The 24186-nt window shown below is 41.6% G+C and overlaps 2 protein-coding genes across 4 annotated transcripts; one reads left to right on the top strand and one right to left on the bottom strand.

The window, feature by feature from the left end:
- Positions 1 to 623: 623 nt before the first annotated feature.
- On the top strand, positions 624 to 8189 carry coasy (CoA synthase). Its single transcript, XM_084342818.1, has 10 exons — positions 624 to 793; positions 2239 to 2975; positions 3088 to 3302; positions 3495 to 3626; positions 4227 to 4416; positions 5098 to 5162; positions 5280 to 5364; positions 5802 to 5899; positions 6658 to 6804; positions 6896 to 8189. The coding sequence occupies exons 2-10, from the start codon at positions 2306 to 2308 to the stop codon at positions 6953 to 6955; spliced, it is 1662 nt and encodes a 553-aa protein (XP_084198944.1). The 5' UTR covers positions 624 to 793; positions 2239 to 2305; the 3' UTR covers positions 6956 to 8189.
- A 134-nt stretch (positions 8190 to 8323) lies between these two features.
- On the bottom strand, positions 8324 to 19391 carry LOC311250776 (myosin light chain kinase, smooth muscle-like). Of its 3 annotated transcripts, XM_084342816.1 has the most exons (18): positions 19264 to 19391; positions 18655 to 18815; positions 16858 to 17010; positions 16066 to 16218; positions 15822 to 15953; positions 14986 to 15057; positions 14750 to 14880; positions 14495 to 14651; positions 13973 to 14284; positions 13765 to 13876; positions 13428 to 13631; positions 12844 to 13061; positions 12031 to 12154; positions 11009 to 11161; positions 9946 to 10075; positions 9699 to 9780; positions 9368 to 9508; positions 8324 to 9023 (listed from the first exon to the last, which is right to left on the bottom strand). In XM_084342816.1, exons 2-18 carry the CDS (start codon positions 18812 to 18814, stop codon positions 8818 to 8820), a joined length of 2640 nt encoding a protein of 879 aa, XP_084198942.1. In that variant the 5' UTR covers position 18815; positions 19264 to 19391; the 3' UTR covers positions 8324 to 8817. The 3 variants fall into 3 exon arrangements, with proteins under 3 accessions (XP_084198942.1, XP_084198941.1, XP_084198943.1); XM_084342815.1 differs by lacking the exon at positions 19264 to 19391 and having other exon boundaries at positions 18655 to 19016; XM_084342817.1 differs by lacking the exons at positions 16858 to 17010; positions 19264 to 19391 and having other exon boundaries at positions 18655 to 19012.
- Positions 19392 to 24186: the final 4795 nt, after the last annotated feature.

The following is a 24186-nucleotide window of genomic DNA, read 5'->3' as shown; positions in this document are numbered from 1 at the left end:
TCATTTTTAGATATGAAGGTTGTGGGTGGGAGAAAGCACTGTACTGAGTCAGGCATACCTCACTTTTAACCCTAAACATCTCATTTACATTCACATTATGTTTTTACTCTGCCAGTACAGATTGTCATTTTTGGTGTTATTTTGAACTAAATATAGAGTATTTACATATATTCTCTAAAAATAAGAAAAGTAAAGGAGTGTCTGCTTTAACCATAGAGAATTGCATACATCATGTATCGGTGTGACTGGATGTAGACCAATCTAATAACTTGGATGTTTCCCTGTGAAAGGGTGTTCAGTTTTTTGCCGTTGGGGCTCAAAGGGATACAGTTTTTGTCTACCTGTTTAGTTTACAACATTGCTAGCCTGAAATACACTACATCATCACTCATAAGTTCCTTATAGACAACTAATGATCCACATTATTGTTAAAATAATTACAGCAATTCGCTCAGTAAAAGTAATATGTCAAAGTAAAATGCTGTAAATTCTCTACTTACTTGCACATTGCTCCCTGGCAGTCACTTGACTACATTTCCCATAGTTCCTCATTTTTCTCCTCAACCAATCAGCGTGCACGTAAACTGTCACGTGACAATCAAACCCCCAGCTCATGCGTAAACGACTTCCACCAGTAGGTGCTCAGCTATTTGGACTGGAGTGGACTGGATAAGACAGTTCCTCGTTGAATATTAGCAGGAAAAAGATTAACTGAGTAGCTGTGTGGACGGAAATACTCATGTAGCGCACCGTTGTTCCGCTCCTCACGTCGCTTTACATTTGCTCCTCACAGGTAAGCTCATGCTAAAGTGAGTGCCAGGTTGCTTTTTCTGCCAGTTTGTCAGATTGCTCTGTGTATGGGCCGCAGCAAATGTTGTTCATCACAAAATACACACTGCTTCGTTATTACAAAGTCATTAGGGGCATCATACACGTGTATGCACTGTTGTCATTTTGATCCCGGAGGATGACTTTGCAAAGGATTTTATTGCAATTTCCCACAGGCAGTGTGATGGTAGTACTGCACAGCTAGCTAGCTACGACTTTGAGTGCACAGATAAGTTAATCTGAGGTCTAAGTGTCAACTGTTGTGGAAAAAATGACTTGCTTCTTATTTAGCAGCTGTCAAACATCGTGTGAACTGTTGTGTTGTTGCACTCTTGTCTTGTTAGCTAGCTAGCTAGCTAGCAAGAAGTCATAGTGGGTAAACATTAAGCAACTGTCAGGTCAAATCCCTTGTTATATACTGTGTATTCAATGAATGTAAGGGAAGTCACATTGTTGACTTGTTACAACATACACTAAAGAATAAGGGCTCACAGACACACTGCAAGTATGTTAATAGTATTATCTCTAATTTAGGCATTTTCTGACTACTTCCAAATTTGGACAATGGAGCTTGTCAGCAGCAGCAAACTGTGTATAGTATGCTAATAGCCCTGTTAGTCAAGAAAACCAGTGGTGCAGCAGTCAGAGAAATGTAATGTAATAAACGTGTTTGGTGTCTAAAGTATTTGCCAGACACTACAGAAACTCATGATGCCAAAGTGGTAATGATATTCTCAGCAGACATGTGCCTAAAGTCACTTAGTGCAAGTCTCAAGCAAGTCCCAAGTCATTTTTCTTGGGCAAGTCAAGACAGGTCGCAGATTGTGATTCAGAGTCAGACAACTTTATTAATCCCACCAGGGGCAGTTTGTTTCAACAGTTTGCCTTGCACACATACTGAAAACACGCAGTAACATGTAGACACAAAAGTTAAATAAATAAAATACAGTCAATATAAAATAAAATATGCCAAGGAGTTCTGTGGAATAAAGGAATCTATAAAAAAAATACAAGGTGTTAATAAATAGTCATCATGTCTCAAGTGAAATCCCAAGTCTTTCACTTCCAAGTCGAGTCTCAACTCATTTATTTTCTGTCGAGTCAAGTTGCAAGTCATCAAAACAGTGACTTGATTTGACTCGAGGCTATTATAACTTGTGACTTAATCTTTTTTAAACTTGTTCTGTACTCTCTGGCATGTTGCATCTTGAGTTTTTCTCTCTTGTTCTTAGTAGTCTGTATTTTGTTTTTTTTAAATGTAGTATTCTTTTAGCAAAGCAAGCAAAGAAATAACCACCACTGCTCAAGAGAGTGTGTCTTTAGTATTGTAATTTGGTTGTAATGTTAACATTTTTAACATCACAGCCTCGGCTGCTACTGTTTTTGACCTGTCAACTTTCCACCCTCCAGTGTTTACCCACCTTCAAACAGTGACCCCGCAAATACCACGACGACTGCATTTCCCTTCACCAGTAACATGTCCATGTTCAGCACGGGCATCCTTGTGCTGACGTCTCCTCTCCACACCCTCCCTTTGCGCATCGCTCCAGTGCTGAGCTCAGCTGCTCAGCTTGTGGAGCGAACACTGTACGTCCACCTCCACCCCGGCCTGAACCTGGGAGGTGGGAGCCAGCCTCGACCAGTTTTCATTCCGCCCGTGGTGGATTTGTCGACGCTCATTTCCCGCCTTTACAGCAATGCAGCTGATGTGTGCGGACACCTGGATGTCCGTGTTTTGCTGACCAATGTTCGTGCTCAGTCCCAGACGGTTTCAAACGGCCCCTTCCCCACACCACAATCTCTGTCTCATTCCCCGGAGGTGGTGCTTACAGACTTTCCTGTGCAGGACCCCGGTGAGTCCCATCAGGTGACGCAGTGTCTGCAGAGGTACACGGGCCACTGCTACGTCTGTAGTCCCAGCCTGCCCTCGGTGCTGCTTCACCCACAGCTAATGAAACTGCAGGAGCAAGAGGAAGGGCTGAAAGAGCCTGAAGAAAAGGCAGAACCCTTGGAGACCTACAGTGATGTGGTGGTAGGGGGGACATTTGACCGGCTTCACGGGGCCCACAAGACGCTGCTCAACATCTCATGCCTGCTAGCCGACAAAAGGTTCCTTATTGGTGTGTGTGACCAAGCAATGCTGAAAAGTGAGTAGCTCATTTTCAGTTGGAATGTGTATTTTGTGAGATATTTCTTAAGTTAATGTCTCATATTTTTAAGATCTGATCCCATCTTAAATCATTTTCTTTCCTGATTTAGAAAAAGTACTCAGGGAGCTGATCGAGCCCTACCCTCTGCGGGTCCAGAGACTACAGGAGTTCCTGCAAGACATCAAACCTTCGCTGCAGGTGGAGATTGTGCCCCTCGACGACCCCTTTGGAGCGTCTGTGGTCGACCCTTTGCTGCAGTGCATTGTGGTTAGCGAGGAGACTAGAAGAGGAGGCGAGGCGGTCAACAAGAAACGCATTGGGAATGTAAGTCGAGGAAACAAACAGTACCTGTTACACAGACCTCTCTGTCTGTATTGATTCACTGCATTGAGTGGTGAAAAATCAGGTTTATCAGGTTTACAGTGGCAGGAAAGAAAAGGATTATGGGTCCAGATATAAATGATCCTAGCCTGGGTTCACATCAGCGACATTTTGTGTTTCTGCTTCCTAAATCAGGGCCTTCCAGCTCTCATCCTCCATGAGATCCAGCTGCTTAAAGATGCTCACCACACTGAGACAGAGGAGGAGAAGATCAGCTCTTCCAGCCTACGCTCTCGCCTGCTGGGCACCCTCCTCACCCCACCTAAGGTAGGTCACGTTAAAGATGTTTTCGCTCGCTGTTTTCATACAAAAAAGGCAGCTGAGCATTTTGTAAACAAGGGTTAAACGTGCAGATCGGTGTTTCGAAAACTTTAATGTTTAACTGTTCTCACAGGAGCTGTCTCCTTCAGGTTAAAAGTTAAACAGCTTTTCTTTCGAGCATATGCCAAAGTACAAAGTGTTAAGCAATGTTAACAGGTAGATAGATGTGTGTCAGGAGCAGACGGATCAGGTTGTATGTGAGGTTGATCTGATTAGGTTGTTTTTCAAGTTGAATCTTAAGGCCTTAAAGGCCTACAGACAACTGATAAGATAAATATGACTTTTATTGTTCTGTCAGAGGGTTTGTCAGATTTCTGTACATTAGTTCACTTAACAGGAAGTATTGCAAATTGAACATGACTTGTGTTCATTCTGCACGTCCCTGGTGATGTAGACCACTGGTTCCAAAAGCTTCACATGGGGTCGCAAGCCTTCATGTTTTTATTAGGCGTAAGAAACAAGAAATATAAACAGATCAGATGACACAATTTTCTTTTTTTTTTATTATTCTGCACCCTTTCATATCTCCTGTGTCTTCTGCACTAGGACACGTCCCATCTCCCTCCCCTTCCACATGTGATTGGCCTGACAGGAGGCAGCGGTAGTGGAAAGAGCTCCATCGCCAAGCAGCTGGAGGATTTGGGTGCAGTCCGGATCGACTGCGACAAGCTGGGCCATGAGGTGTATCAGCCTGGCACAGCGGCCTATCACAGAGTGCTGGAAGAATTTGGGTCAGGTGAGGAAACACACTACATTCAGGACATGTCATTGCTGGAAAAGTTGGGACATGGTTAGGGATGTGTCATCCTAGGAGTGTGACGCACATTTGCATTGCTTTTTTAGTATTTGAACACTTAAGTGATTGACATAATGAGTGCACTGTTGCAAGTAAAGGTCAGGGGTGTGACATCTCAGACACCACTGATTTGATTTTTGACTAAAGATGACGGGCCCAATCTCAGAGTAATGGAGCGCTTAAAGGGCCACAAAGTCGTACATCACCCCTCTTAAAACTGATCCATTTTGTCACTGTTGTGGGAACATAAAGTCCCACGATTTATTTTCTTTTACAGTATTTACATTTACTTCATTATCAATTTCTATTCTTATATCTATCCCTGCTTAACGACAAAGACAAGCGTCAACAAATGTTTTGAAAAACTGAATTTCAAACATGATTTCTCAAACATCACCAGTGCAATTTCTGACTTCGCTCCAGAAAGGCACATTTTGTTTTTTATGAAAGGTGACAAGAAATCTGCAGCTCCATTTAAAGTCCACCTCTAGTGTTTTTCATCTTGTTCTTACTGTTTGCACAATGAAACAAAGTTAAAGCCCCATTCAGCTATACGGCACATACATAGTTTTGTAAATATCATGCTGTGTGAAAATCTCATGCGTCTCTCGTCTCTTTCAGATCTCCTGAATGACGATAAAACCATCAACAGACGTGCATTAGGGAAGAAGGTTTTTGGAAACAAGGTAAAAATATGACATGTATGAATAATGTTTCAGTGTGTTATGATGACGCAGAATAATTTCTCAGATTACACCACTGTGTGTCGACAATTTACCAAAGATGCTTTTTTGTTCATGCAGGAGCGTTTAAAAGCCCTAACAGACATCGTATGGCCTGAGATTGCACTTTTGGTGAAGAGCAGAATCAGCCGAGCCAGAGAGGAAGGTATTTAATTTATTACTCTTTGTACTGCAGAGCTGTATGTTGGTAAACAACTAGTTTTTGTGGCTGTAGGTTTGTTAGAATAAGTGTTTTCTGTGTTGTTTTGATACTCATACACAAACCATGCCATGAGGTATGCCATATTTTTCAACAATTTGTGGGAAAATTGTAATTTTTTTCAGTATTAAGTTATGAAATTTGTACTTTATTTCTCAAATTGCTTTTTAAAAATTCTGATTCAGAGAACTGTGTTAACAGGTTCAACAGTTAAGCAATAATATATCCAAAAAGTCTAAAAAAGATTATCTATTTTTAGGTCAGTTAAGCTAATTTACTGATCTTATTGACACATACGTACACGGATAATAAAGAATCTGTGCCCTCGCTTTGTATCAGAAGAAATTCCCTTAATTCTTCAATTGATCCATTGCTGTTTGCAGGTAAACAGGTGTGTGTGGTGGATGCAGCAGTTCTTCTGGAGGCCGGCTGGACGGACATGGTCCACGAGGTCTGGGTCACCATCATCCCTGATGAGGAGGTAATGTGTTTGTACCTGCAGACTCACATCCACCTGAGTGACTGAGAGGAAAATGTAACGGTGTAAAGATGACTACTGCTGCTCACAGGATTTAAAGAGTTTAGTCAGTGTAAACCAGTAGACAAGAGACAGTTCCTCAAAGAGTGTGGTGAGACATTTTGACATTTCCGATGGTGAAGAAGTATGTTGGCATCATCATGCAATGCCCTGTTTGTCTTTTTTGATGCGACCACTGGGGGGCGCCAAAGTTCAAACTTTGAAAGTCTCCACACGAATTGAACACTGGAAACACTCGCTTTGTTAATCCGTCCCAGAGGCCTTCAGAGTAGGAGGCGGGCCTCTCCAGGGGGGCTCCAAACAGTTTCAGGGGAGGCTCAGTGAACGGAAGAGTGAAAATATTACATTATTTATCAAAAGGACGTCACATAGAATAGCCTCAATGTGTGTTATTTGGTTAAAAGAGATAGTTCAGGGGAATTTTGCTGTTTCTCCCTCTTTCCTAGAGTCATAAACCAATAAATGCCTTTGGACAGACCTGTTTTTATGTATTTGGTATACTTTGAAATTATGTCAAACAGAAATATTAGGCTATTGTGACTGGATTGATGGGTGTCTGTGGGATCAAATAACATAATTATGATCCCATAGGCATCCAGGAACTGGGCATCTTTTTCCAAGCTTTGTCTGAGGAAAGATCCATGGTCCCAGACTTTGAAAACCCCTGATACCCACCTGCCTCCCCTTGTTTCCCCTCCCAGGCAGTGTCAAGGATAACAGAGCGAGACGGTGTGACCTCGGAAGATGCCGAGCGCCGGCTGCAGAGCCAGTGGTCCAACGCCAAGCAAGTTGAACACGCCAACGTGGTGCTCAGCACGCTGTGGGAGAAAGAGGTCACTCAGAAACAGGTAAGACACTCGTCACACCATCAGTTTAGCAAAGTGAAATTAGAAAGCTGTAACTTGTGTAATAATCTTCCTGGATGTGTTTGTTTTAAAGGTACTGAAAGCTTGGAATCTTCTTCAGAAGAGAATCCAACAGAGGCAAGAGGGACAATAGGAACACGTGTGCATCACTACATCATCTCAGCTGCAACCCGTAAATAAGATACAAGCGTGTGTCAGGTCAAGGGACTCGTGCACACATATGACTGATCCACATGACGAAACGCTGCCTTAGAAAGAAGTGAGAGTGGTTACTGTGCCATCGCAGCAAAACCCAACAAGCTTCTTCGACCAAGACTCAGTGCCTGATTGACTTTCCACCGGTTTTTAAACTCTGGTTTTATTTTAGGATGCTGTGTGAAATGAAAGGTGGATGGGTGAGGGGGGAAAAAAACTTTATAAATGATCCCTAACAAAATAATATTTGGAATTTAAATGCTGGAATTCATGTTTGGGATTAATAAAGTGTCAACTTATCTCAAGAATTGTAGGTCTGTTTTCATCCAAAGATTTTTTTTTTAAATGGATACTGTTGTTTTAATATGCCTACCATTCTGCATTATTGTGAGACCCAGCCTGCAAAATCTTATATTCTGGGTACTTTGTCAACTGGCGACACTTTATACACGAGCTCTGTCCTGTTTCCATGTCTTCTAAGTAATGCATATGAATGTAGCTTAGAAATGCAACTAATATTAAGGGAAAGGTGAGATATATTGAAAGATTGTATGATTGCCACTGTTGAATCATAGAATTGAATGTTGTGTTTGCAGGTTCAGGGTTTAGAGAATATTTTAACAAATTCATTATCTAAAGAGGAATTATACTTATACCAAACAATGTCCTTGTATTGTAGAAATATGTGCAATAGATTAGGATATTTTGAAATGATGTCATGCTGAACGAGGCTAAATTAATACACTGGGCATTGAAGAAGATGACATGAAACTGAATGGATTAGTCCATTAACTAGTAAAGGAAAGAGCATGAAATACATAGAGGTGAATCAAGATGATGTGGAAAAGATTTTTAGATCTTTGAATCTATAAGTGAAATCTCAAATTGCAATGATTACATGATTTTAGTCTATACGTGAAGAGGGAGCTCAGAGTGGAAACTTAAGTCATGATGTGTCATCTTATGGTAAATCTCACACTAAGATTATAAACCAATGTTTACATATCAATAAAATACTGCTTTTTTGCTTTAGCCACACCTTCGATATCAGTTAAAGTGTAATATGGTCCATTACAGTTGGTGAGAAAATGTCAAGTGTCTTTGATTTTCATCGCCTTGCATGTCATTTGGAAACTCAGTGGAATGCTTTAATAAAATGGCATTAAATATAATGTTTTAAAATCCTGCGTGACTTTTTAAGTTTAAAGGGACTTAAATAATTAATTAACTAATTTTCCCTCTTACCTGTAGCTGTTCATCCATCTTGATTGTTTTGGTGCGAGTTGTAGAGTTTTGGAGATATCAGGAGTAGCAGGGGAAAAAAATTATCCCTTTCAAAATTTTTATTTTGAAAGGGATAATTCACATTGAAGTAGTTTTTTGGTTTTTTTCCATTCTAAAATTCAGCCTTTAATTTCAATGCCTTTAAAAATGTACATTTGAATGATATTTAAATGTGCAAAAAACAGTCGTGTGAACAGTGCTGAGCTTAGCCACAGTATCGTGTTATGAACTCATATCAAAACAAAACCATGTGAGTTGGTGGTTGAACACGTTTGCAACACGTCAAAAGAAAACAGATGGTACAGTGTGACTCATGAAAAACAAAGGGCTCTAGGTAAACACGTCGAAATGTTGTTATCCCCTTCGCAGACCCAAACACACCCTTTGTGCCTTGAAATTGCGTGCAAGCAGCCTTCGGTGTGGCAGTGAATAACTGTCCGTGTCAAAGTCCAGGCTGTTCAAATCATTCCATACTTCTGAAGAGTCTCCTCCCAAATGAAATCTGAAGTTTCACAGTCACATCTCCACTCTCAGTTTGGCAGAGCACATTGCTTCCCCCAGCTTGTTGCTGGCCCTGCACACAAAAACCCCGGAGTCAGAAGGCCCCAGATCAGCCAGAACCAAAGAGCAGATCCCGTCTTCATGTTGCTCCAGAGTCACTCTGGATGATCCAGACACCGGCTTCTCGTTCTGAAGCCACTTCACCTTCGGCTGTGGGTAGCCTAGGATCGAGACGATAAGACATTACAGAGTCAAGAACATGATATAATGATCAAATATCTGATTAAAGGGTTTGTTATTTCATAATTTATATTATTTTCATAATACAGTAAAGATGTGGACTGTAAAATCAGAACAATGAGCTGAAAGATGGTGAAATGCTCCATAGAACTGATAATTGACTGGTTTGCTCCCTATGAGCAATCCCTTTCAACAACATGAGTCATTTGCAGCACAGTTAATATAAAAATATAAACCATGGCAGCTTTGAGTTTAGCCAGTTTAGGTCTGCTGCAAAGAGCAGTTTGGAGACCGTGTGGACTGCATCACAGCTCCGTCACTCTACCATTGACAAGGCACGTTAGCCGAGCGGTCGCTCCTTTGGGAAGGGTGGCGTCCTTCAGGGCCTGCTGGAAGCGTGGTTCACTCTGGAGCTGCTTATCCAATGACTGGATGGCCTCCTCTGCCTCTTGGCTCCACCCTGGCTCTGGATGAGAGGGAGCGTGATGACGAATAAAACAGAAACGAGGCTTTACTGATCACAAAAGGGTAAACTTGAAGTGACAATCGGAAAACTGTGAGTCATCTGCCATATGCATGTGGCTCTAGGACATGGGAGGGCATTGTGTATGAAAGTGCATGTGTGTGTGTGTGCGGGGTCTTTTTATCTGTCATACCCTCTGAGGAGCTGCCAGGAGAGTCTGGCCTGTTAGAGAGGTTAGCCATCCGCTGGAGGGCCAAAACAGCCTTGCCAGTTTTCTAGAAGTTTAAAGGACAAATAGCAGTGGATGACAAACTACACTCACAACCAGGCTTTAGGTCTATATAGGACAGTGGATTGAAAGGTCATCATAAGGAAGCACTGATAAGAAAATGGTATATCTGTCCAATGCTGGGCTAGCAGTCAGTTTCCAGCTGTGTTACCTTCCACTTGCGCTTGGCCAGAAAGCGTCTCATCTTCCCCTTGTTGAGGGACTTGGTGGCTCTGCGAGTCAGAGGGGTGAAAGAGGCCATCCAGGGGTGGACGAGGGCCTCGGTACATGACAGTCTGCATCTAGAGTGCAAGAATAGCTTTATTCATTCTCACGGTTTGGTATTTCACAAGACATGTAAATCAAGTAATTCGGTCCAAGTCCCAAGTTATTTTGTCTCAGTCGAGTCCGAAGTCAAGTCACTTTAACCCCTCCCAAATCCCTGCAGCATCTGGTCATAAAAGAGAAAAGACAAGGTATTAATACCTGTCAAAAACTGACATCATTGACCAATTATCCTAGCCTGTTCCAAAAGTATGACCCTGCATTGAATTTGTATTGTAATTTTTGATATTCTGTGAAATAATCGTAAGCAGGGGAAAAAGAAATCAAAACACTTTATTAAATTAAGTGAATGCCGCATAAAACTTCCAAGTCTAAGTCAAGTGTTGAGTCACAAGTCATCAAAACAGTGACTTGGATGTTTATCTTTCTAATTTGTTTTTTTTATTAATTTTACTATTTAATAACCATTCCTATCCAAGCTTCGCATATGTGCTCCTTTGTGTCAGGGATCATTTGTTTATTATGTTACACTCTGCTATATTGTAAATGAGGACTCTACCTCCATGCATTTCTGAGTTAAAATGAATGGATGCACGTATGAATGAATTAAATGATGCTTCCAGCAGTCTCCTGGCCTCACTGTGATTATCTGCAGCATAAATAAGACCCAGACTCGCCCCGACTCATATTCGGAGCTGGGTAAATGGTTTGGCACCATGCAAATTTACTCCAAATGGTTGTAAATGTCACAAGGAATATGTTGCTCATAATGCTGCAGGGAACCCATTTCCATTTTGTCTACTCTTGTAGCAATTTCTCATAGCTTGAAACTTTTTAACTATGTCACAAAGAGACTTGAATCCAACAGTTTGTAGGCAGGAAACCACTGCGAGAATTTGCTATTGGCAACAATCATTCAAGAAAGGAGGAAAAAAGAAAACGAGACCAACCTTCTGTCTTTCTTCAGCAGGGAGCTGATGAAGTCTTTAGCTTGATCAGAGATGTCCTCGAAACTCTCCTCATTAAACTCGTAGTGGGCAGCAGTCACAAGACTAAGAGTCTCAGCGTCACTGTTCCCCTGGAAGGGAGATTCTCCACTGAGCCTAGGAAACCGAACAACATAGCAATGAATGAAACTTATACACAGTCTCATGCAGTGCTGGAATGTCATTTTCTGCTACTTTATAACTTCAACACCACCACATTTTGGAGGCAAATATTGTTTACTCCACTGCAGATTTCATGCTGCATCTTTAGTTTTACAGCACTGGTCTCATGCAAGGTTTCCTCCGTGTCATGTTTCCTCACAGACAGTATATCCTCATCTTTATTGTTCATACACATTAACAAGGGAAATATTCTTTTTAATGTTAACCTGAGGGTAAATTAAGTGTCTTGAGTAAAATTAAGCCCTCAAACTACTGCTGGGTTTGGTTGAAACTAACACACACTTTAATAGTTGCAGCATTAACATAGAGGACTGTAGTGATACATCACCAGGAGATGGCGCCAAATCTTCATTTGTAGAATCATTTGGGAAGATTTGAGATTTTATACCGTATAGTTAGTTGTAATATATTCCTTTCAACTTTAGCTGTTATCACATGACTTTGCCTTCTTATGTAAACTTGACAGAATAAATAGAGAACAGGGCATTTATTTCCTTTGAAGTTTTATTTATGTCCCACATCCTCAGTTTCATTATTTCTTTATGTGTACGTTACTTTTGCCAGTGGTGGAAGAAGTATTTAGATATATTTTTTAGCAATATTACAGCATAAAAGTATTCAATCTCATTCATTTGTATTCTTTTTATTCCTCCATGTTCCATTTTCTTTTGTAATGCACTCTGTAACTTTAAGAAAACTGCTGTAAATACCTCAAAATTGCACTTCAGTACAGCAGCTGTGAGTAAATGTACAGCACTTACTGTGGCTGTAGTTTAAACCACTACAGCCTTCATTCGACTTACAGGATGAAGCAGATGACTCCGAGGCTCCACATGTCCGTCTCCAGGCCCACGGGCTCATAGTTGATCACCTCAGGGGCCACGAACTCAGGTGTGCCGTGCATCACCATCAGAGGTTTACCCTCCTCTGAGGAACAGGACAAGAGTAAGAAGCGCACTCAGAAATGTAAAATGTCACCCTGAAGGTTTTGTTTGTATTCGTCTATTTACAGATGGCTCGAGTCATCTCTAAATAGACCACCCAGTGTGGAGCTGCTGCGTCTGGAGCGTCACCAAATTATCCGCCTGAACTGGCTTCAAAGGATTTGCATTATTGAGCTGAGGATATTTAAGGAGTTTTTATTACATAACAGGCATTGCAGAGATCTAGGAATTTAGAGATGACACTCCTTGATGTTGTCTTTGGTTATTTTTAGCACGTGTTAAAATGAATAATCCTGTGTAGACCTTGTTGTGTTCATAGGAAATAAATAGGGTAAGCTCCTACTGAGAGGATGGCTCTCAAAATACTTAGATATAATTGTGAAGTTTTATGCAACCAAAACAGGACGCATTTTATTCTCTGTGCTGGGTTCACAAGGCTGCACAAAGTTCATGGCACCGAGTTCGGCTGCATAGCACTGACTGACTGATGCCTTATAAGGACTCTTGGATTTCCCTGTATTATAACTTTTGCCAGAATACAAACAGGAAATGTCTTTCATCAGCATACACCCGGGGGTGATTTATTCAATGCCCCTTGTGAGAAACTGCAAAAGTTGTAAAAAAAAATAGGTCCCAGTGAGAGATCCCAGTGAGACAGTCCCACAAACTCACCCAGTTTACTCGCCAGGCCAAAGTCGATGATTTTGAGCTGTGTACCGGTCCTATCCACACAGACGATGTTCTCCGGCTTGAGGTCCAGGTGGACGATGTTCTGCTTGTGAACGTACTGCATGCCCTCCAGGATCTGCTGCATGTAGCGGGCACTGGTGAACTCCGTGTGCTCAAAGTTGTCGTCCACGATGCGTTCGAAGAGCTCCCCACCTGCAATACTGAGCAGAGAAACGACATCAATGGAGTCCAAAACCGACACCTAACTACTGTAGCTCTCAGTGGTGGACAGTGACTAAGTGGATTTACTCAAAGATTATGCCTAAGTACAATTTCAAGGTAGTTTTCCCATTTGATTCTACTTTTAACTCACTATATCTCAACTATTTAACTCTTTTTTTTGTTTCCTATCAATCATATTGTGACCCTGCAGGTTCACTTTGTCACTCTTTGGAGGGGTCCCAGCCCCCAGGAGTAGTTCGAAGTATCCACCTTACAATACTACAGCAGCCACTAGTGAAACCAAGTAACAGATACACAAAGATTTATCAGATCAAAAGTCACTTTTCTACTCTAATACCACTTACTATTCCATGACCATGACCATCTCCGAGCGTGTGTCATAGGCAGCCAGAATATGAACCAGTTTCGGGTGGTGAAGATTGTTCATGAGTTCAATTTCTTTGCGAGCTGCCTCCCTCTCCTTGGAGGTTCGGGCTCGGTAGAACTTCCCCGCACACTCCTGGCCCGTCTCTTTGTGGGACAGACGGAACACCTGGCCAAACTTCCCACTGGAAATATAAAGCATTAGAGTCTCAATTTCATTTTGAAAGTCAATTTACATGAGAATGATCGTCTGAGCCAAATGTCTCATCCATCTGGCAAGTTCACACTTTGTTTCAAAGACAAAGAATCCATGCTTACACTCCCAGCTTCTCATGCACACTGTAGTGGTCCTTGACCTTGTGTTTGGTGTCAATGGTCACTGTGACGTACGACTCAGTCTCTTCCTCCTCCTTCTTCTTCTTTTTCTCCTCTTCAGACACAATAAAATGACAAATAAGCACATCCCTCCTGACAGATTGCACAAAAACATCAAATCCTCTTCGCAAACATTTTCAAAAACACATACTTGCAGAGGCCATCTTGATGCACTCAGACTCTTGGCTCGGTTCGCTGGCCCCTGCTGAGTTGTAGGCTCTGACACGGAAGCAGTACTGCCCCTGAGGCTCCAGGCCAGAGCGGACGTGGTAGGATGTGTTTTTACAACGGCTCGCTACCTCGGTCCAGCGCCCGGGCTTGTCCAGGCCCTCTTGTTTGACCTCCAAGATGTAGCCCAACACAGCCGTGCCCCCGTCGTAGCTGGGGCCCGTCCAGGAGAGGACCAGGGACTGCGTGGACAGCTGGGAAACAACTGGTTGGGATGCAGGTGGGTCAGGACGGTCTGAGGAGAAAGTGAAGAACAAAATATTTGGAGCATTTCCTGTTCATACTTTTATAACCCCTTTATTTGTTCAATAAATCTGCATCCCAGAAACAGGAAGTAACGTTAGAGCATTCATGTCTGTGCATGCAATTAAAGTGACAGTTCACCTGTGCGTTAATGGACAACAAAGTCACTTAATGCTGAACTGTGGACCAAAGCGAATCTCACCTATGACACTGAGGGAGACTGTATGTTGGGCAGAGCCTTCTCGGTTGCGGACGATGACAGAGTACGAGCCTGCGTCGGCCGGACAGGCCTGAGAGATCTGCACACTGCTCTGTGTCTCACTGCTGCTGACAGACATCCTCGGCCCTCTTACCACCACCTGAAGAGGAGGTACAAACCAAGACTTATTCTGGCACAGAAGTTCAAAGTGAGAGCATGAAGTGATGGATCAAACAACCACTGGGACTCTAACCTTACCTTGTCTCTGTTGTAAATCCAGCAGCAGGCCACTGGAGTTGAGCTGCTCCTGAACTCACAGTGCAGCCGGGCCTTCTCTCCTACTCGGACCTCGACCTGCTCTGGTGGGTCTTTAAACTCCACAGGAGGTCCTGAGGAGAAGCAGTTTGCTTGTGTCAATAAAAGTAGAAGAAGTTCACTAAAATGAAGCTTTTTTTTACTTTAGTAGCTTAAATGTTGCGGCACATGCAACTCACCTTTCCTAGCAGGGACTTTTGTTTGAAGGTCTGTGGACACTGAGCAAGGAGGTGGACGTACAGGTGTGCGTGCTACGATAGGCAGGTTTAAAAGATACACAGCCAATCACATGTCAGCATCAGTCATGTTTGGTTGCAGTGGCACTGCAATCAACACACTTTTGGATGTAAAGGTAGTTGTTGAACACCTTTTAAAGGGGCACTATGTAGTTTTGGAGAAGAAGTTCAGTCTCAGAATTTTAATATTTACAATATTAATGAGGTAATAATACAAACTCAGAAATATTTATATAAATATAAAAAATGGATAAACAAGCTGTTCTCAGAGGAAAATAAGGTCCCCAGGACACTGTTTGAAGCTAGAAAGGTGGCAGGGTCCGCCACATATAAACAAAGTAAAACAGTATGAAATTGTGCTGTCCTTTAAGTTTGTTTATTCAGTCATGAAAACAAAGAAAGTTTGTTTATTTAGTTTGGCTAGGCATAAAAAAGTCAATGAAGATCTTTCTCTTCGGGTTGAAATTTCTTCCCCGAAACTACATAGTGCACCTATAATTATAAACTGTAACAGGAAATTACAAACTGAGAGAAGTTTAAAATGAAATCAGTCTGTTTTTATGAACTAGATAAAATGCGTGTCATTCAATTTTACATTTCTTTATATGCAAGTTTTTTCTTCCTCTCAGCCCTGTATTATCAGCACTGTGACTATTAATTTGCGTTATTTCTGCAGAAGTAGTCATTGAAAGAAGAAAGATAAAAGGGGAAGTAAGATTTTATGGGTGTGTAACAATACAAAGGCTTTGTAGAAAGTCTAATAACAGTTTGTAATCTACCTTTGTCATCCTCTTTAAGTTGGCTTTTCCCTTTGGAAGCTGAGGACAATTGTTTTTTTTCAGGTGACGCAGCCTCGAGCGTGACCTCGCTGTGCAGCTCATGGTTGCCTGTTCCGGGGATTTTCTTTCTTGCTGTTCCATTGCAAACAAAGTGAAACGCATTTACTGAGCAGATATCAATTTAATATGGTTCATAATGTTCTTAATGTTTGTAGAATTTTGTAAATCCACACTCATGCATTACCTTTGATATGTAACGCAGCACTGCTAGACTGCTTCCCAGCGCTATTCTCAGCTGTGCAGGTAAACGTCCCAGCATCTCCAGGTGAACACTTGTTCAGAACCAGACTGGCAACACCATTTTTGAAGGAAGTATTACTTGAAGGCACTCTCTCACCTGAATGACATAATGAAGACATACTTTTACTGTAGCTGGAAAGTATTAAAATCCTTCTAAATGCAGAATATTGTGACTTGAAACCCTGGTAACCAAGTCAAGCTAAAGATATCGTCTTAAAATATTAGTTTGGTAAAAGTGAAAGTCACCCATATGAATAGTACTTCTGTAAAAGTCTTAAAGTGTCTGATATGAAATGTACTCAAGTAATTTCCTGGCAAAAAATGTACTTAAGAATCAAAAGTACAGCAAAAGTAAATTCATTAAACATATTTTGACATGTATGTACTGCATACTACGGGTCAATCGATTATTGTTATCAATTATTCAATTCAATATCAGTCATTAAATGTTAAATACTTGTGTGTAATCTGAAAAGTAGCTAGTAAAAAAAAGTTATAAAATAAATGCAGAGTAAGTAAATATTTGCCTCCAAAATGAAGTGAAGTTGAAGTATAAAGCAGCAGAAAATGGAAATACTCCAGGAAATTAAAACTACCTCAAACTTCTACTTGCGAAAATGTACTTAGTCATTGTAAACCCCGACATTAGAGCGTTCTCTAACATATTCCAGCATCATTTCCTTGCTCATAATGGAGTCAGTTTGAAGGTACAGTAATCACAGTTGTAGTCATTTACCATTGTGTTGCCAGGAAATGCTCAGAGGCCGACTTCCTGTGATAACACCTTGAAAAGTAGCATCACTTCCTTCACACACTATACAGTCGCTGAGTGGTTGTTTGAAGTGAGGCCTTTCCTTCGCCTGGAACGGTGTCAGTGTCAACCTGGAGTCTTAACAGAGACGAGAAGTTGCGGACAATGGGGCTTAAACTACCAATGAAAACAGCTGTAGGTGCTTTTCCCTTGCTGGAATGTCCCAGCAGGGTTGGTAATGGGGGTGGAATGCCATTAGTTTGTGTGCATTTGGGGGGGAGAGGGAGTGATGCGTCATTCCTATATACAATGAGCGCCTGAGGACATTTCTTCACTACAGCATTTTCACAGCAACTAGAAAACAACATAGCTTTTTTATAGAGAGCTGCACCCTAACTGTAGAAGCAAACTAGCCTGTGGGGAGCTTACCAGATCGTACACATGCAACAGAAGCCAGTATTCCTGGTTTTTCTGATTTGCCTTTGAAATGTATCATGCAAATCTTTTCAAGTTAAAGAAGTTCAAATTCAAACATGAAGTGCTTGCAGGGGCTGCAGTAGGCTTTGGTACATAAATGTTATGAAATCATTGCAGACATTTTACAATATTAAAGCTGCTACCAGGAACTTTCATTTAGTGTTGATTCTGGCGACCCCTGTGGACAATATCAGTATGAGCACCACCTCCTCCTGAAAGATCGGAATGATCGGGCTAGGGAGCAGCTAAAAACACACCGCAAGCAGCTGAGAGGATGGGCCACCAGGCTGAAGAAACGCAGTGACACACACCGAGGAGGAGATAGTAAATGCTGTATCCTGTTGCAACTTTTTCTGCCATGCATTTTAGAACTACATATGACTGGAAATGTTTGCCGGGAGTAAAACATTGTACTGGATGAAGGTGTCTGAAGAGGAAGATGAAGTTTGCAGTACAGTTTTCCTCTAATGTTTTGCAAAGTGACCTCTGAGAAAGTTGAGTAAGGCGTTCACAAAGATGCATGTCGCTATGTACTAGTACCAAGGAAAAGGCTATTTGACGGCAACGTAAAGCACCATAAATGTCCAAAACATAGCGTACACTTAAACAGATATGTCATTTTTAGGTGGCTACAATACGTCTTGCTGCTGGTTTAGTTTACAGCAGTACAATGCCCTGCTTCCTGCCAGTGCTACTCGCTGCTTCTCCTCACAGGGGGAGATGACGGTCATCTAGTGCAGATAACATGCTGACTAGGCATAAGTACCTCATACAACCCCACATCAGAAGACCCGAACTATCCCTTTAAATAAAGCCCCAAAAATGCATAGTCATCCGAGGTCCATGTTTTGTCTGACAATTATTAATACAGCATTACATTTTTCTATGTTCGGAGCATTAAATGTGGTGTCTCGTTACAGTATCATTTGGTAGTAAGGGTAAAATAGCGTCTAATTATTAAATGTTGGATCTGATACGTTGTATTTGATTTTCAGTTGCATGATCTTGTAAAATAGTGACTAATAATTTATTAGGAACGCTTATGTGGTTTCTAATTAGAGTATAATTTGGCATAATAGTGTCTGTTGTTAGGGTATAACTGTGATTGTTTACTGGCCTTAAGAATAACTATGACTATATAGAAATAACCAATCTTCTCACTGATATTTTTGTTTGCTGATGTAGGTCATACAGAGGCATCAATATTACACTGAGTCTGTCATGTCCACTTAAAAGTTCCTTGTAGTATATTTAAACACGTCGCGTGTACACGTCATGAACTCCCCTTGCTCTTCAAGTGTTTACCTGTTGCAGATGAGACTCCAAGTTTCTTGTTTCCCATCAGCGTCCTGTTTGTGGAATCCAGTCCATCCTCCTTCTGCCTCTCCACACATCTGGCTTGAGGCTTGAGAGCCAACCGGAAAGTAGACACAAAAGTTTTTGGCTTCCTACCATCCTTCTCCATCCTTGAGTAGAAATGACAACCAGACAGAAGCTGGGTTTCAAAAAGTCACTCATCAGTTGGGCCTCCTCGTCTTCTTCTCTTTGTTGTGGTGTGTTTTAGCACACCACAACACAAGTGTTGAATTGTCACCCTGTCTCTGCTCACATATCCTGTGAGATGCTGACAGGAGGAGCCTCTGCTCTGAGACTGCCTCTCGGCCCCACAGTACACAGGAAACAGCCAGTATTATCGGAAGGCCAATTAAAGACACACATGTCCAGCCCTCGCTGTCCCCTCTGCACTGAGAACAGAGCAGGAGTGTTCAGAAACACATGTGGTAGGAGACAAAAGAGATAGTGAAGCAGGGTAGGAAAAACGAGTGGGCGAGACAAAACATCCAAGCTGAAGAGAAACAGAGAGGTGGATTGTGAAAGAAAGAAACCAAAAGAAGTATTAAAAGCACATTTTACCTTCATAGACACCACTTCTCCTTCTGTCAGCTTCCTTTTGCCATTTTACCACCTGTAAACACCTTTTCCTTGAAAACACTGAGCAAACTGTGGGTGGAGCCACGCTGCCAGTGTCACGCAGGAATCAGGCAGAGCCTGTAAGGCAACTTTCTGTGAGCTCCTGTGCCACAGACGACATGTAGACACATCATTGAAGTGGCTCCGTGGACTTCCGGAGTAGACTTTCTTTGAATGAAAGTGGAGCAGAGGGGCCAGACCACAAACAGTAGTCTCCACTTGTGAATGAGGTGCAATTAAATTCTATTAACATCGCAATAGGAGGAGCAGCTGGTTGGGTGTGTCTCCGAGGTGTGCTCTCGTTTACCTTTTGTTGAATAGCTCACTCCACACTGCTTTTCTCTCAGCTGATGGGACATTATGGTGTTCTTTCTCTTGCAAACTACTCTGAAAAGCATTTTCACTGAAGGTCTGTGAAAGCCTCCCTGACTTGAGGTTATGTTTTTGCCAGTGCTTGGCTGGTTTGTCAGCAGGATTACATAAAAACTAGCAAACATATTTCCCTGGAACTTGGATGAAGGATGCGTCTCGGCCCAGAATAGACCCTGTTAACTTTTGGTGCAGATCCAGATAGACGGACAGATTCGGGACTTTTTCTCACTTTCTTTGTGCTCTTTGATATTGGATTAGGCTTGATTAAATTTTAGAGGAGGGAGGAGGGTAAAAGCGCTACTGAGTGCCATTCTCGTTTTAATCCTCCAGTGGATTGTCACAACCCATTGCTCACTTCTGTTTTTACAGTCTTCTTATAATCTTTATACACTCTGATATGTTCTTGCTGATTATCTTGTGTGGCCTGTCTTTCATCCAGGTCACCACAGTGGAGAGGACGTTGGCGATGCCTCAGCCTGCTCCATTGTCCTCCTGCGTCCACAATCTACTTGTATCAGATAATCTGTCAATGAAATGTATACACTGGGAGTTTTTCTTTAGTCCAATCGAGGCTCTAAGGACAGAGGATGTACCGGTTTTACAAGCCTGAGACAATGTGATTGTGATTTTTGGCTGCAGAAATCAAATTGACTTGACTATTTATGTAACACCCAAGTACAGAGGCGCTGCAGGTTCCCTGTCTCAGCAAGGTGCAAAATACCACATCACAGAGAAACGTTTTAAAAGCTTTATTAGTTCATTAGATCATATAAGATATGTTTAAAATCAAAGAGAAATAAAAGGTGCTTGTGGCTAATTGCTCAGGAGAAGGGAGCAGGAAGGAAGGGGAAAATAGTCCAAGGCTGAAGGTTTGCTGAGCTGCAGGTTACTTGCTTTCTCACAGTCTTTTCACCTAATGGCAGTCATCTAACACACCACACACTTCAGCCACCAGGAAGCAAGCTGCCCTTTAACTACAATGCCTGGAGTGGAAGGTTGAGTGCCAGCAATTCACCCACAGGTGGCATAAGTAGACCAAAGAGTGGAGGCACACCCAGACACACCTGCCTCCAATTATAGCTCACACTCAAATCAACAATATGTAACTTTCAGAAGAAAGAGATTTGATTGTTGAGCCCCATCCCCAGGTCATCAAAAACTGATGCTTTGTGTTGGTGGCTTCAGTATTTGACAACTTGGGAATGAGACTCGACAATCAATTATCTTTCTCTGGATCGCTTTTAAAGTTACATCGTGTTGCTTTAAATGTGAAATGAATGGCCCTTTTAAAAGTAGGATCAATAAAGTACATTCGACCTTATACTGTATTCAGTTCAGTGCAGAGATGGAAGAAGTATTCAGATCTTGTACTTCAGAAACACAAGTAACAACACAGCAGTGAAGAAATATGTTACACAAGTAAAAGCCATTCATTTATTTTGTAATATTAAACTAAAGTAGTAACCAAGTTGATTAATATTTGCCTCAGAGTTGTAGCTGAGTAGGAGTATAAAGAAGTGGTGAAAAAATGGAAATACTCAAGTAAAGTACAAGTACTTCAAAGTTGTACTTAAAGGTGCAATATGTAAGAATCAGCTATCTTTCCAAGGTGCCTCGAGAAAATAAGGGGCTGCACAACAATAAGCGCCAACTGCTGCTAATTGTAGCTGCTGTTGACTACTAAGCTCAGTTAGCCATGCAGTTAGCGGCCCAGACTGGACTGGGGCTAGCTGGTTAGCACGCTAACTTCAGTAGATATCTCTGCAACACAACACATAGCTTGGACATCTTTGACATAACGTCAAAACTGTTAATTCTTCACATTCTGTTGATGTTTTCTTTTTGAATGTTTTAAATGAAAATTGTTACATATTGTGCCTTTAAGTACACTACTTGAGTTAATACACTTACTGCCCACCACTGATTCAGTGCATTAAGCCCATGAGTTACTGTCATTTGTCTAACCACACCTCATATTTACATGGGACTGTACCATTGGTATATGGCTTTGGTATAAACCACAAACAACTGCTTGCGCAATTTAACATGGAAATATGGAACTAACATTAGATTTGTGGTTGACAAAGGCAAACACTGACCGATTCTTGTGCAGCACACTCACAATGCTACAACGTTAACAATGGTTGCATAATATTGTTTCTAAAAGCGACCCTCAAATACTAAATGAGTTTCTGTGTTGTGGTTGTAAATGGAAACATTTCACTCAACAGAGGCCAGGACAAGAATGCAAGGAAGCAGTTACATGGACTGGTAAGTGTAAGTAGTACCATGTGGTGGGAGGCACATAATACTACTAACACTACAAACATGTGACCCCAGCGCTAAAAGCAAGTTGATTGATGGACCAGACATCGACGAAAAGCTTAACCGTTTACTGACAGACAAACCGACTCTGCCCATTTCTAGGCTCTTCACAATGAAGAAACAACACAGATGTTGCTTAACACACACACAAGCACAAACATGTTCTTACTGAAAAGTGTTTACACAGATGTGGTACAATAAATAAATAAGATTGATGTAAAGCAAAGAGCTACAGTAACAGTGAAGCCAGGAGAAAAGGGTCTTAGTTTGAATTCTCTCAGCCAAAATATAGTCATGTAAGATATAAAACCTTATTTTTTATCTCTTTTTCAGGCTGATTATTAATTACAAATTTAGATACTGCACTCTATGTTTGGATGACAAGATAAGCAGGGACTCTCAAGCATCAATAAAGGGTTATCTTATCTTGTTGTTACAAGATAAGATATGTTACTCTAGCAGCAGTTTATTGTTTTTTTTTCTCCACAATGACTTAATTTCAACACTGCCTTATTTATGTTGCATAACAACCCAATTACCTAAATCTTGGACCTTGAATTTATTTAGCAAATAACAGGAAAGAGTTTTTTCTTTATTTTTCCCCCTCAATCTAAAATTGTAAATTCCTACGGAAGCCAAGAATGGCCATTTTTGCAATCAATTTTTATATGCCATTATCTGAAGTAAAAGAACTGCTGGGCTTGCAATGTTTGTTTGTTTTTTACTCGAGATCAGTAGTTATTAGTTCGTTTTTGGCATGATGGCAGACTCTCGTGTTTACCAAATTTTGCCCAAATATGTCGTTACTGCTCTGGATTTGTGTTATTGTTTCTTCTTCTTCTTCTTTTTTTCTTTACATTCATGTTTACTGATGAGTCCGATGTGATGAACAGAACAACATCAAAGCACATGTCGCCACCCCTGAAAAATGTGGACTCGACACCAAGTGTAATTCCTCCAGCGAGTAAACTTTGGCATATTCTTTAGAAAGACCCATAAAAGGTCAACAACTGCATGCATTTTTACTATATATGGACCTTTCCTTTTGGCCCCTTTCCTTTTGCTATATAACAATGTCATTGTTACACAAAGAAGATCTTCTATTCCTTAAGTAAGTAAGAGTAAGTGGCACAATCCCACCCCGTTCCAAGACAATTATCCTTATCAGAAGGAAATCATACAAAGTTTTGAACAAGTCTCATGGAATTCAAAACAGGAAAAGCAAAGAGACGAAGGGACAATGTTCTCACTCTGTGACTGAGCTCTCCAATTATGGCAATCATTTCACTTCCTGTTCCCATGATGTCCTTCAAAGACTTGCAGGCTCTGTGTTATCCTGTTCCCACAAATTCCTCCAAACAGATGCCGCATGCCATCAGTCCGTTAAAGCGAAGTGATGGTGACCCATGTGTTGAAGGCTTCTGTTCGCTTGTTTTAAAAAAGTGGAATGGGGCCCTCCTGTGGCTGCGCACCTCACATTGCAGCAGAAATGATGAAAATCTGTCAACCGGCATCAAACACCAGGGATATCCACTTAAAAATCCTGAAAATAACAAAATAGTTTGCATTCTTTCAGTCTGTGAGAACTGAGGCAGACTTTGCTTCCAAAAATATTTGTCTTTATCTCCTCAGCCTTAATTTCTTTGCAGGCAAATAAGGACAAGTCGATAAGGGTTCATGGACAGAGAGTCAGTGATGAGCGGATGGAAAGACAAAACCACAAACTCATGTCGACTAGTCTTTCACCAGACAGACAATCCTCTCTTCATCCTCCTGATAATCACAGTTTTAAAACTTGAGGTGTGTTTTCACATACATTCAGAGAGGCTGCTGTGACTCTGCTGAGTTAATGAGGGCAGAGTAAAGAGCAGAATTTCTGACGCCATGTCTGAAATTAGGAAGCAGCAGGGTCCTTCACAGCCTGATGCACTCTGGCTCGAGCTCTGAGAAGGCAGAAAAAGAGGGGAGAAGGAAAAACAAAGAGCAGAAAAAGACATGAATGGATAGAAAGAGATGTGAAGAACAGAAGACCTTCTGGCGGTGTGTCACAAGCATCCCGGCTGCTCGGTCTGCTGTGACGAAGATTACTGTGCTGCAGCCAGAGGCCTCGGTCTTCTTCCAGCCCGTGGAGTCGGGTCAGGGTGCCTGCAGCTGCTCCGTGTGTCGGTG

The sequence above is a fragment of the Pagrus pagrus genome (assembly GCF_965226575.1).
Source record: "Pagrus pagrus genome assembly, chromosome: 21".
NCBI classification, from domain to species: Eukaryota; Metazoa; Chordata; class Actinopteri; order Spariformes; family Sparidae; genus Pagrus; species Pagrus pagrus.
This window is presented reverse-complemented; position numbering and strand designations above follow the sequence as displayed.